Source organism: Xylocopa sonorina, chromosome 3 (genome assembly GCF_050948175.1).
Source record: "Xylocopa sonorina isolate GNS202 chromosome 3, iyXylSono1_principal, whole genome shotgun sequence".
In the NCBI taxonomy this organism is placed as follows: domain Eukaryota; kingdom Metazoa; phylum Arthropoda; class Insecta; order Hymenoptera; family Apidae; genus Xylocopa; species Xylocopa sonorina.
Window position 1 is genome coordinate 3,026,228 of NC_135195.1, and position 12,523 is coordinate 3,038,750.

At 39.3% G+C, this 12,523-nt stretch overlaps 3 protein-coding genes across 3 annotated transcripts in view; all 3 read right to left on the reverse strand.

The window, feature by feature from the left end:
* Positions 1–7,055, reverse strand: part of Chinmo (Chronologically inappropriate morphogenesis) — a 48,337-nt gene extending 41,282 nt beyond the window's left edge. Inside the window, exon 1 of the mRNA XM_076892521.1 lies at positions 7,030–7,055. The gene's annotated coding sequence lies outside the window, so the exon portion shown is untranslated. The remainder of the gene's footprint in view (positions 1–7,029) is intronic.
* A 760-nt stretch (positions 7,056–7,815) lies between these two features.
* Rfesp (Rieske iron-sulfur protein) lies at positions 7,816–9,363 on the reverse strand. Its single transcript, XM_076892692.1, has 4 exons — positions 9,074–9,363; positions 8,628–8,780; positions 8,368–8,545; positions 7,816–8,281 (listed from the first exon to the last, which is right to left on the reverse strand). Exons 1-4 carry the CDS (start codon positions 9,279–9,281, stop codon positions 7,993–7,995), a joined length of 828 nt encoding a protein of 275 aa, XP_076748807.1. The 5' UTR covers positions 9,282–9,363; the 3' UTR covers positions 7,816–7,992.
* Positions 9,364–9,919: 556 nt separating this feature from the next.
* Positions 9,920–12,360, reverse strand: Dredd (Caspase-8 Dredd). The gene is made up of 7 exons (XM_076910787.1): positions 12,317–12,360; positions 11,472–12,052; positions 11,072–11,331; positions 10,798–10,990; positions 10,595–10,720; positions 10,343–10,474; positions 9,920–10,143 (listed from the first exon to the last, which is right to left on the reverse strand). Exons 2-7 carry the CDS (start codon positions 12,049–12,051, stop codon positions 9,920–9,922), a joined length of 1,515 nt encoding a protein of 504 aa, XP_076766902.1. The 5' UTR covers position 12,052; positions 12,317–12,360.
* Between the last annotated feature and the right edge of the window lie 163 nt (positions 12,361–12,523).

Sequence of the window (12,523 nt, forward strand, 5' to 3'; positions counted from 1 at the left end):
AGTCCACGAACCGACAGGCACAATGACGACCGAGCAGCGAGACTGAATGTCCCCTGCATAAGCAATATCTGTCGACGAATGATCGATGGAAGGGTCATCGCTAACCACATCAAATGCACGCGATTTTATTCAGAGTCCGCGAACCATGAATTAAAAAATCGGCCGCTTATTCGATCATTGTATACATTCGGCGAGAGTTTTCCGAACTAGCACAATTGTTGCACCGAAACTGTCGCGGGACGATTAACTATGATACATCACCAAATATCGCGAACCTGCGTTCTCTAACGAAACGCAAGAGTAGCCGTTTCGTTTTTCCGCCTTGAAACCAACGCGCGTTGCGAATACGCTTCTCAATTTTCCTAGCGCGCGCGAAACTACGCGAACAGATGGTGGACGCGACTCTCTTACCCGAATGCCCGCGGAGACCAGTTATCCCTCGTAAAAGAAAATCATCCCCTATCACTAACTATCAAACACATAAAAAAATTAGAAATGATACCATAGAGACGCGCGCGACTTCTCTAACGAGGCGCAAAGTAACCGTTCCCCTTTTTCGCTCTAAAACGGATACGCCTGGCGAGTACGTTTCTCGTGGTTTTTGTCGCGCGCGCGGAACAATGTGAACAGGTGAACACGGTTGTACCTGGCGGATGAAGCCACCATGGATTGACCAGGGATGGTTGTTGGTTGCCGTGGCCCTCGCCGACAGGGGCGTACATCCTCCTCCGACTACGTCACGCCCGTCACTGCCGCCCCGTGCGGCTGCACCCCCGACTGCCTTCAACCCATAACCCACCGCTCCTCCCGGGATTCCTGTCACTTCCCCTCCCTCCGCGTACGCAAGAGGGTTGCAAGGTTACCCGTGTTCCCCTTTTGCCTCACCGCCCCTCGGACCGGCCGAACCACCCCGCTACTAGGCTACCAACCACCACCCTCCACCCGCGGCCACCTCTACCGCGTGTTCAAGGTGGAGGAACAGCCGCCTCCGACGTCGAGCGACGCACAACCACCCTGCGAGTCGGTTTTCCTACGCAGCCGACCGGCCAGCCACAGCCATCACTTTCGCTGGAAGGTCCTCAGGCTTGGCCAGGGCTGACGTTGCAAAGAGCGAGCGTTACGAGCTCTTTGCTTCTTTTCCGTACAAGTTCTCACTTATCGCCTCTTTTTTCCCTCTTTGCAAGCGTACGTACGTGGGCTCTGAGATGAACGGGCGAACGGAGCAGGTTCGCTGCGTTTGCCAATGGAGAACGTCGAGCAGAACTGCTCTGAATCGATAAGATAATTTGAGAAGGCGCGTTGCTCTGGCCGAAAAAGAGGATGGCGGCGACGAGCCGTCGAATCGACGAAATAAACACCGTTGCTATGCAATCGACGCCCCGGCGGGTTTCGTTCGCGTCCGCGGACGCGGTTGGCTGGGAAATTCGAATTCTGCTGGTTCCGGTGGGTTACGCGGATCGTGTTCAAGGATGATGAGGTCAGCGTGCAATTGAGAAACCAACGCGCGTGTCTTGTACAGGATGGAGTTTTACACTCGAATGTGGAAACGCAATGATGTAGCGTAGGTCGGGTAATGTAAGTGAAAATTTGAGCAACAGTTTGCGAGGACGGTTTGCTGCGGGGTATCGAGGCGGGAAGGTGCTCGAAATCTGTTTAACTTCGAGTAATGTATACCGATGAAGTCGAGATACGCTCGTGGGTATTTTTCAATCGTTTCAAACTGTACTTCAAGTACGATCTGTTAGTCAGATTAGCCATGTGACAGAGAACGCGTTCGCTTCACGGGTCGACAATTTCCGGCGTCGACGCATTAATTACGACTGTCCGTCGTTGCGTATGCGTCTTCATTTCGTCCGAGCGATAAAGGGAAGAGAAATGAAACATTTCCCGACTACGTGACATTTCATTCCTGCATTATTCATTCTGATAAAAATATGCCATTGTTATACAAGAATAACTTGACTTGCGATTAACTATTATTAGAATAAAACGAGTAGAAATTAATGCGCAAGTTCTTGTCCAAAGATGCGATTCGTCCGATTACACAGGACACGATGATTGAAATTTGGCAAACATTCAAAACGAGCGACACGCTCCGCTCTCCCCATCGCTCGCATACCTGGCGTCGCTTGGTAATTAAGGCAATGTCTCGCATACCGCGGACCCTTACATATTTTTGATCCATCTGAAAAATGGCCCGGCGTCGGGTGCATCCTACGCGAGCGGACTCGAGCCGATGGAAAAATCGTTGTTACGCGTAGCCGAGGAGAAATTCCGCGCGCGTTCTAGCTACGTTCCTGAAGGCAGCGTCGGGGCGATTGGAGGGGAGAACAACCTTGCAAGCTCTCACACCCCCGCCGGTATGCGTAGCTGCCTTGGTGGTAGGGTCTGAAATTTTGGAGGTTGGCAGAATCGGGTGAGTACGCAGGAGGGGATTGAAGGGCGAAAAACCGGGAGGGAGCCGGAGGGACGGGACGGGCGACGTCCTCGGGGGCGGCAGGGGTTGACTGGGGGCGGTCTGAAGGGAGCCAGGCAACCTGCACCCGGCAACAGCCCCCAACCTCGGAAGAACTAATCATTAACCTCCTTTCACCCTCCCAAACACCGCTCTAACTCGACCACCTTCGCTTCACTTTCACCTGTACCTGCCTTTCTCTCTCTCGTTCACCTTATCCCTTCCTCCTTCACGTCCGCCCACCCATTCAACCTTCCACGAGCTTTCTCCCTTTCCGAAAACTCGCCCACGCTTTACGCGATTACGATTACCCGCGCACGGTTTCGCCACCTTTTTCACGGTCCCCGCATCGACTTAGTCTCAACGTCCGTCCCTCTGCTCTACTGGGAAGATGCAATTTTTACCCTCTATAACACCCTGCGACTTACAAGCGACATCACACTAAAGAAACTTTGAGCGCACTGTTTGTTTGATTGAAAAAAGAAATGTTAATTTTGTTACGCTTCGGCTCTACAGATTCATTATACGTAGTGAGATCTGTTTTTTTTTTTAGGATTGAAGAAGATGAATGGGTAATGTGAAATGAGGGAAGCTGGTTGTACCATATAAACTAGTTTGGCCTAGGTGATTCGCGCTAAGGGTCGAAGTAAACGTGGCAATCCTGTTACTGAGCTTCCATGTGTGTAGCCGCGTTAAAGGTTGCACCCTGTGCAACCCTCGAAACTTGAAGGCTGCGGTATACAGATAAACGCGAGCAGATAGATCAATAAATATGCGGATACGCAGCTACACGTGCGTTATTAAGCGTACTACGGTGCATCCAGCTACAGCTGTAGGAATAAGTTGCTCGTTATCAATTTGCATATACATGGAAAACTTCTTCCGTTTGTGCAAATATCTTCGAGAAGAGGGTGAGAGCATCAGTGTTACTAATTTTGGCCAGAAAATTGTCCCAGGAAATTACACTTTGCACGAGCGCGACTAAAGATGTGAAAACATTGACAAAACGCAATTAGGCACCGATGAAACTACACTAACGAACAATACGAGGAACCGAAAAGGGGGAGAAAAAAGTAGGAGCTACGCGAGCATCATTAAGCGACGATTCCCCGCGTTTAAATAATTCACTGCTCGGACGAGAGGACGGTTGCCGCTTCGAATAAGTATTCGTGTATACCTACTACTACCGCTAATCGATGTAACCCGCCAGTCGACGTTAAACGCACGATCCAACCATACGTTCGAGCCGCTTCTACTTTGTCGGAGCATGTACGCGGCAATTGTCGTCTATCTGTCTCTGTATCTTGATTTACGCGTCAACTTTCGGTACCGATAAGATCTTTTACATGACAGAAGCGAGGATAGTAAGACGCGCGAAGGGCGAACGTCGCGTAGAATCGATCGACGACATTGACGAGATCGTGGAAACTTTCCGGGGGTGAACAGCTGATTCCATTGGGAAAACGTGACTATTTAAAAACAGTCATGAAGCTAGATTAAACTTTCAAAACGAATTCTTCTATATAAATGGATGTAACCAAACGATGAAACGTTATAAAAACCGCGAAAAAGACCTCTACGTATTCCTCTACATCGTGGCAATACTTTTTAGTAAAAACTGTTTTAACTTCGATCATTAATCCGACCACTGTTCCTCGAAATGAAATTAATTCCCTACGTACAAAGTAACAACCTTTGCAATGGTATAGCGACAAAAAAGAGAATGGGTTTAATACTCGAAAACAGAAGATTCTCCTGAAGAATGGAATCGACGCATCGAACTGCATCCCTCGAAACGGAGCAGCGTAAAGAAGGGATGAGAGCGCTGTAAGGCAGAAACGTACCGTCCGCGGGCGCTCTCTTGTACGAAGGTCGAGTCAGTGGTTGGAGAGGAAGAAGGGTGCGCACGGGATAGCCGAAAAGGGGGACAAGAGGGGCAAGATGCAACGCACATCTATTGATTCTCCTTCAGCGTGAAGGCCCGCGTGTCCTACTCACTTTCGGAACCGCGCACGCACACTTTCCCTGCTTCTACAGGCACGGACATGTGCACCAGGGGAGGAAATATGAAATAGGCTCGATGAAACAGAAAAAATTAATATACTTTAAAATGGAATATCGTTCCAATCCCTACGTTTTGTTTTCTACCGTGCGTTCTATATGTATTACATATCAGTGACATATATTATTTAAACAAAATACTTGTCTCAATATATAGCGCACGTATAACTTGTTGATAGATATTTATTCGAAACGCTAACTACTTGTACAAGATAATTATCTAGTCCGTAATATCCCGTGTCGGTTCGATCGAGTGTTAAAAAGTAGTTATTCACAATTATCTATTTGAAATAGCAATTTTCCCCAGCTAAAGCGTGCGTGCACGGTCGAGTGCGTCCCGAGAGTTGAATGCAGGGCACAAAACGGCCTCTCTTCCTCCTTTGCATCCCTCTCCTTTTCTCTATCCTCGCTTAGCTTACTAAAGAAGGAAGAGAGAAGAAAAGAAAGGAAGAAAGGGGGTAGGGGGAACTGGATTTTGCAACCTCCCTTCCGTGCATTCCTACTGTGAATTTCCTTCGCCGGCTGCATAAAGAATTAGAATGCGAGAATACACGCGCGGCGTACAGCTTACACGGAAGCACCGGGGATGAAAAAAGAGCGAAGGAAGGGGAGCTCGCGTTGAAAACGTCCGGTAGCCGCGGCTCTGCACTTGCAACTTTGCCCCACGAGCAGCACCGACACGCCGCGTATTCAAAATCTTAGGAAGGGTGACCATCGGCTTTTGCAAACAGTATATAAACCAGATCACCACAGAAAGACGCTGTCTCTCGAGGTTGAATAGCAAAGTGCACGAAACCAACGAGCAAAAACGACTTTGTTACCTTTGTCGGCCGGACCGGGCTGTCCCATGCCATCGAAATGGGTAATTAACACATTGAGAACCGGAAACCTCTCTCCGCGAACTTTATTAGGAGGCAAAGTTGTGATCGAACGAACGTTTAACCCTCGTGTAGTTGCGAAAGATCGAATGGCGGACGTATGGGAAAGATTTAAAACCCGTAAAGGTAATTACAAAGAATGTATCGAAAGGAATGATCGTCGGTACGATACGTATCAGTGCGTGAACGAATTAATATCGATAAATGAAGAAGGTAATCTCATTCGAGAAGTAACATTACAATCAATTTGAAAATCTCAGATGAGATATAATATGGAGTTAATATTGCTTTCTCTCTTTCCCTCTCTTTCTCTCTCTTTCTTTCCCTCTATATATAATATTACTCACACGCGTGTGACCAAATAGCGTGGGTAATTAAGGTTAATCAAGGTAATACATAGACGATAGGCTTCCAGGACTTACGCGCTTTCTAAATAATAATACGAAAACGCACATATGCATGTAAAAGTAGTACACAATTTGAACTCTGACGAACATTATTGAACTCGTAAGGATCGATGAACACCATTAAATTGATTGGATGTGAGTACGTAAAATCGCGATACTCTAAAATCTAACATAAAAATATTCGTAAAAGCAACCATTTGAGATTATGATACCATATAATTATAAATTGCCACAAAAAGTTAGAGAAAAAGTACTAAAGTAATCATATTTCAATAAAATAATGGAAGACTTCTCATTGATAATGAAATACTTCGCAAATTATTAACTTCTTACCGAATGTCGTGCCCAGAGGGATCTCAAATACCGCAATCTTTGATTTCGAGTAATTCAACGCACATAAATCGTTTTATCCATCGGTTATTTGCAGTAATTAGTATGTAGACGAAATTATACGTATAACATTAGTTGAAAAGGACAAACTACAAATCGACGCCAGATATGCACGACCTTAGCACAGTGGCCGTTTCGTACGAGCATGATCTCATCTTTGTTTACACGAATCAAAAGGCACGCAAGCGGTATCGCAAAAACTATGAGGCTTCTATTCGAACCGTTAGCAAGATGCAAAGTGTGATTCGAATGTACAGAAGTCATCGTACTCGGCGGAACCAAACATGCAGGAACACAAACATGTGTCAGCGTTAAGGTTACGAAAACAATCGTTCTAGGTTACCATAAGGGTCAATTCCTGTGATGAGAGGTTGTACGTGTCGATATCCATTCAGGTAACAATCAATTATCAACTACGTTGAAAAATATTCTACGGAAATGTTTCGTCCTACGCTTCAATCGTGTTGCAAATAAACGATTAGAAAGTAATTATTGATTGATATATGAATTTTAATAGCAATGTTAACGGTTAACAGTACTATTGTCAATTCTATAAAGTTACGCGCAATTGGAAGTTTCAAATTGTCATAAAATTCTCGATTATTACGAATATTTATTGTGAACATAACTATTTGATTTTTATTACGAGAATCGGAATTACAAAAATATGAGATTAAATTTGTATTGTGTATTATATCGTATCGCGTGTTAAATTACTGTGTAATGTAGTCTAATATATCTATATGTCGCATCTGTATTTAAGACGATGGTACAAGAAAAAGAAGGAGAAGGAAAGAAGACAATTAAAATGAAAGGATGGAAATGAAATGAAGCTTACCAAAATCGGTTTTCCGCGCATTCGTCTCCCGCCTTTCTCTATATTCTTCTTTTTCGGAGTAACACTTTATAGTTCGCGGCGTGAAGTGTTATACAAGCCTAACCCTTTCGCGACGTGTCACTAAACGCCGGTACCACGCGAGAAGAGAACTCATTTTCGACAATACATTTCTGCTATTATTTTGAATGTTAGAACACAGAAATCACTCGTCGAGGTGTTGAAGATTTTCGAATCATGGTGTACAATGGCGGTAAAGATGACAGTACGTGTGAGAGGTAGCCGATTTTAGCGAAAAAAAAAATGCCAAACTCTTCCGTCCGTACGCTGCCAGCAGCGAAGGCGACTGAAAACAGAGAATTGGCTGGCAGATTGTCGGTCGCATAGACGCCCTTGTCACGCATTGAAAACGTAAATTTCGTACGGAATGAGTGGCGCCGTCTCGCGGAATCTGGGACATTTATTTCACTATTGAGATCTCAACGAAGAGTATGTTTTCCTGATACAAGATTCACGCATTACTTAATTTTGCTCTTCATGAAAAAGCTTTACGTAACGACCTTCACAATTACAGTGAAGTAAGAGATTGCCTTGTACGTAGGTAAGTTGGAGAAAATATTTATATCAAACTTTCTACTTAATTTTATATTTAATTGCTATATTGAATATTTATATTGAAGGCTATCATAACACTACTTAATTTGTATCGCTGGGGCGCGAATATTGTCGCCGAGACAGGACAAAAAAGCTAATAATATTGATGTGCAAATAATCAAAACGAACAAACTGTACTTCGGTTTAGCTTTATTTTTTATTTATACAGCTCCACCGTGTTTCATGATATTTTAACGTAGCAATAGCTAGTGAATTAAGTGTTCTCTTTAAATTTAGAAAAAAATTACTGAATTCCTGCGTAATACAATCTGAAATAAATTACATTGTAATTTCACTACGTATATAAACATATTAACCAACAAGTAACGTCTTCTCATCAGTGAATTCGTAATACGGGACTTCCAAATTTAGGGGTGCTGGTCCTTTCCTAATCCTTCCGCTGGCATCATAATGGGAGCCATGGCAAGGACAGTAGTAACCACCAAAATCACCAGCATTTGCAATTGGGACACACCCTAAATGTGTACATACACCCAAAACAACTAACCACTTTGCGTCCTTCACACGATCTTGATCCTTTTCTGGATCCCGAAGACCCGAAATGTCAAGTGCCTGTTCCCTTTCGATCTCCTTTGCTGTCCTAATATCGTTTTAAAACAATATATTTAGTTTATGATAATGTAACTAAAAGGACGATATGGCAGCAGTAAATGCGTTAACACTTGCCTGTGTCGTACAAAGAGAGGCTTGCCACGCCATTTGAAAACAGCACTCCTTCCTTCGGGAATAGCATCAAGTTTCACTTCAATTTTGGCTAAAGCCAGCACATCAGCCGAAGCTGCTAAACTAGCTACAAAAGTGTGTACAGTTGATTTTGCAGCACAAACACCACCAACTCCAATACCTACAAAACAAATTCAAATGTAATTTACAAGTCAATCTGTACCATTCTAATTTAAGATTTAAAGAATGAAATACTTGTTTACCAGCTGTGATTAGATATGTGAATGTTTTACGTCTACTTGCACTTTCTCTGCTTCTAACATCTGGACGCTTTACAGCTCTACGACGATACTCAGTAAAATCTGGCCATTGAATATCAGAATGCGCCAACCTCCTCTGTATCGCTAGCAAGCTTGCTGTAAAAATTAACTTACATTATCGTTTCTCTCGGTTTAAATATGATATACTTATATTGTTGCATGCGAAATACGAAGCTAAAGATAGAAATGATTTCGTTTAGTCTTTCCTAAGATCCAGATAGAATTTGAGAAATATATAGCATTTAAAAGCTCAAATGGTATAGCAGTAATCAATGTGAAACATGTATAAGCATACGTTATATGATTATATAATCGAAGTATACAAAATCGATGTATGTTAAAACTAACATTGAAACTAATAGAATAACGTTTAAATAAATGTTTCGAACCTCCGAGTCCTGAGCTCACACGCAAAGCACCTGTAATAAGAGATTCGTGCATACTTTGAGTGACCATTCGGGTGACGGCAGGCTTAGTAACAGTTTTTGGTTTTATTACTCTACCACTTGCAGCTACTGGTTGTGCTCCATTTGCGATGACAGCCGTCGCCGATTTTAAAAACGGCGACAGACTAGTCGACTTTGATATAACGTTCATTTTTTGTTAATTACGCAGGAACAAATTATTAAGCAAGGAACGACTTCATCGAACACCAACTAAAATACGTAAACTTATCCTGTCAGATGTCTCTGCCATAGAATCTTTATCTGAATTAACAGATGTCGCGCACAATGTATCGCGAGCGATATTTAAATAATTTAAATTTATAATTTTCTTTAATCTTTTAAATATTACTGTACATATTGACGTTTACAATCGCAAAATGTTCAATCAAAAATTAACATACCATTTACGTTGAACATTGAATAAAAGGACAGAGGGGAAGAAAATTAATGCGTCACAAATTAGGAACGATTATAACTTTTATTCCGAAAGTGTATGTAATAATATGTGGAGTAAACAATAGTTTGCAAAATATTAATATGTGCATTACGTTACGATCAAACTAATCAATTAAAAAAAAAAATTAATTCCGAATGAAATAGTGAACTGAAAAAAAATGGTTGACATGTGATAAAAAATTTATTTTATAATTAACAAATAAATTATAATTGGATTTATAGGTACAAATATGTAGAAATTCATATGTACTGAAATGTTAACATTATTTAATATATAAATTATGGAAAATATATATATTATCTTATTGTACTTAAAAGTGATAACAATGAAAGCTACAATATCTTATCTTTATTATTGCGTATTTTATATTCCGGCATATAAAAATCTCTGAGTAATCTGTATGATTTTACTTCAGGCATCTGGCCAACTGACTCTACTTCATCTAATTTCCCTCTTTTTTCCGTTACTGAACGAATTGTTCTCGTAATAACATCGGAAAACTTCATTTTGTTCCCATTTTGTATGATATTGCATAACTCTTGTATAAACCATGAGCCTAAACATTTAAAGTTGCATATATAACATGTGAATAACATAAATAAGTAAAGTAAATTGATCGGGTGGAAAAACGACAATTTTTAAACTTCCGTATTAATAAAAGTCACGTATAATTTTTCATGTTTTGAAAATCTGTTAAGACTGAGCGCTCATCGTTTTTCCCCAATTATTCAATTATCTTATATTCAATTATGTACCTTCTTTTTTGTGCCGTACTGATACAAAACCTTGCATAGTTGACATAAATATACAGAAGTTTTTATATGCTAAGATATTTGGTGTAATGTAATTGGTAAAACCATCTATAGCTAAATTATCATTTACCTGTCCTGCAGTTAAATACATATTACACACAACAATATTTAAATAAAATTTTAAATAACAATTATTTTAAAACAAATTTAAATAACATTTTAATATTCTATGATCAAATACAAAAAATATATTACCAGTTACTTTTCCCTGACAGGCTTGTATAACAAGTATTTTAACAACATCCTTTAATTGCATACAGCAAAACTTATGCTCTATTATTTCAATACTGACTTCCTCTTCGTCTGAACTAATTATACCACCTGGAACATTAATTAATTATAAACTGTTCAATATGTTTAAATTAAAACCTAATACGCAATTTACTTTTATATTTTACCTTTACAACCATGACTTAAAATACATACGAAAATGCAGTCATAATCAATACCAAATTCTTTTGGTATGTTTTCTAGCTTTTTAAGTATTTCATCCTTTTTTAAATTGCTAAATACTTCAACGGTAAAACCAATACCTTTGAATGTTTCTGATAATTTCAAACAATCAGCCATAGTTCCAAATCTAGTTTCAAACTGAAATAAATCTTATATATATAAATATATTTGTACTAAGGATGATTACATATAATGTGAGAGGTGACTATATTTTAATACCTTTTGACCTGCAAAATACATTTGACTTATAATGATACATAGGCCTTTGTTTAATGTTTTTATTTCTTCTTCTTCAATATTTGACATATTAATTCCTTGTCTCATTGAAAAAGGTTCTGATTGTACTCTATTAGCAGAACTACATGGAATGTCCAATACATTTTGTCGACATTCATGCTTTTTCAGATCTTCGCATATAAGCTCTAATTCATCAAATGTTTTCAAATGTTTCAATAAATTTTTTAATTGCACTTTACCATCTGTAATAATAAAATGTTGTACTAAAAAAAAGCTATATTATAGTTATCTTGATTAATATCATGCTTCTGAAAAATAGAATTCTGCTGTACAAAAAATTAATTACAGGAAATTAGATTATTACTTTAGATAAAGAACAAACCTAAATGTATTGAAATGTAATTTTCTTGCATCCAATATAACATGTGTAATTCAAGGAAATCTGTATCCCCCAAATTGTCATTGTATTTGATTATATCGCTTCTGACATATTGCAATAATAACTCTATTTTATCTTGCGTCATCGCTTCACATAGCAGATATAAACATTTTGCAGTCAAGTTTAAATATCTTGAACATGATCTGTTCGTTGGTAAATATAACATATTCAAATCTTCAAATAATATTCCTAATTTTTTAATAATTTTTCGATTGTTTATAACAGATATAGCTTCTAATAACTTATTCTCCCAATTTATAGGATATTTACTTATAAATTCAGTAAGTATATAAGATTTGTGTTCTTTATGATTTTGTAGTAAATCATAAACTTGGCTGAAATCCTGTGCATAGTCATTTACCATTAAAAATAAAATAGATATCTTTTCATCCATGTCAAGATCATCTTCCACTTGTGGTAAAATTTCTAAGCTTAATTTATCTTTGTTCGTATTATCATCTAAATAAAAATTGGATACTGATATTGCATCAGTATTTAAGAATACTTTGTTTTCCATGGACATACTAAAAACACAGAAAATAATTTAATTCATAGACACAAGTTTGTTTCTAATAAACATATTATATGTTGTTAAGTAAACAAAAGTGTTTTATGGGTTTAAAAAATATAATCAAGCGATAAAGCAATATATTCAGAAGATGGAAATTATTTTTTTTAATTATAAATTCAATGTAAATATCAAAAGATTTCCAAGAAATATAAAAGAGACGTATTGTAACCAAATGAAGACTACTTATCTTTAAATTATATCAAAACAAAATACTTACATTGTATACTTCTACAGTGCAACTTCTTTGCAACATACATATGTACATACGTATGTCAGTTGTCGTACAGTTTTCTTTTAAACAAAAGCTTAGTATCGTTGAGACTTCAATTGTTTAACTGGCGTTTCTGAGAATTTTTTTCAAAATGTATGCTGGACTTATAAAACTTAGTTCTCTGAGACCTCTATGAGGAGTACTGAAACTAAT

Coding starts and splice junctions, on each gene's coding strand:
- Rfesp (XM_076892692.1), bottom strand. CDS start 9,281: ATGAACGTTATATCAAAGTCGACTAGTCTGTCGCCGTTTTTAAAATCG. Junction 8,781..9,073: donor TGTGAGCTCAGGACTCGGAG/GTTCGAAACATT, acceptor TAATTTTTACAG/CAAGCTTGCTAGCGATACAG. Junction 8,282..8,367: donor CCTCTCTTTGTACGACACAG/GCAAGTGTTAAC, acceptor AAACGATATTAG/GACAGCAAAGGAGATCGAAA.
- Dredd (XM_076910787.1), bottom strand. CDS start 12,051: ATGTCCATGGAAAACAAAGTATTCTTAAATACTGATGCAATATCAGTA. Junction 11,332..11,471: donor TTACATTTCAATACATTTAG/GTTTGTTCTTTA, acceptor TTATTATTACAG/ATGGTAAAGTGCAATTAAAA. Junction 10,991..11,071: donor TGTATTTTGCAGGTCAAAAG/GTATTAAAATAT, acceptor GATTTATTTCAG/TTTGAAACTAGATTTGGAAC.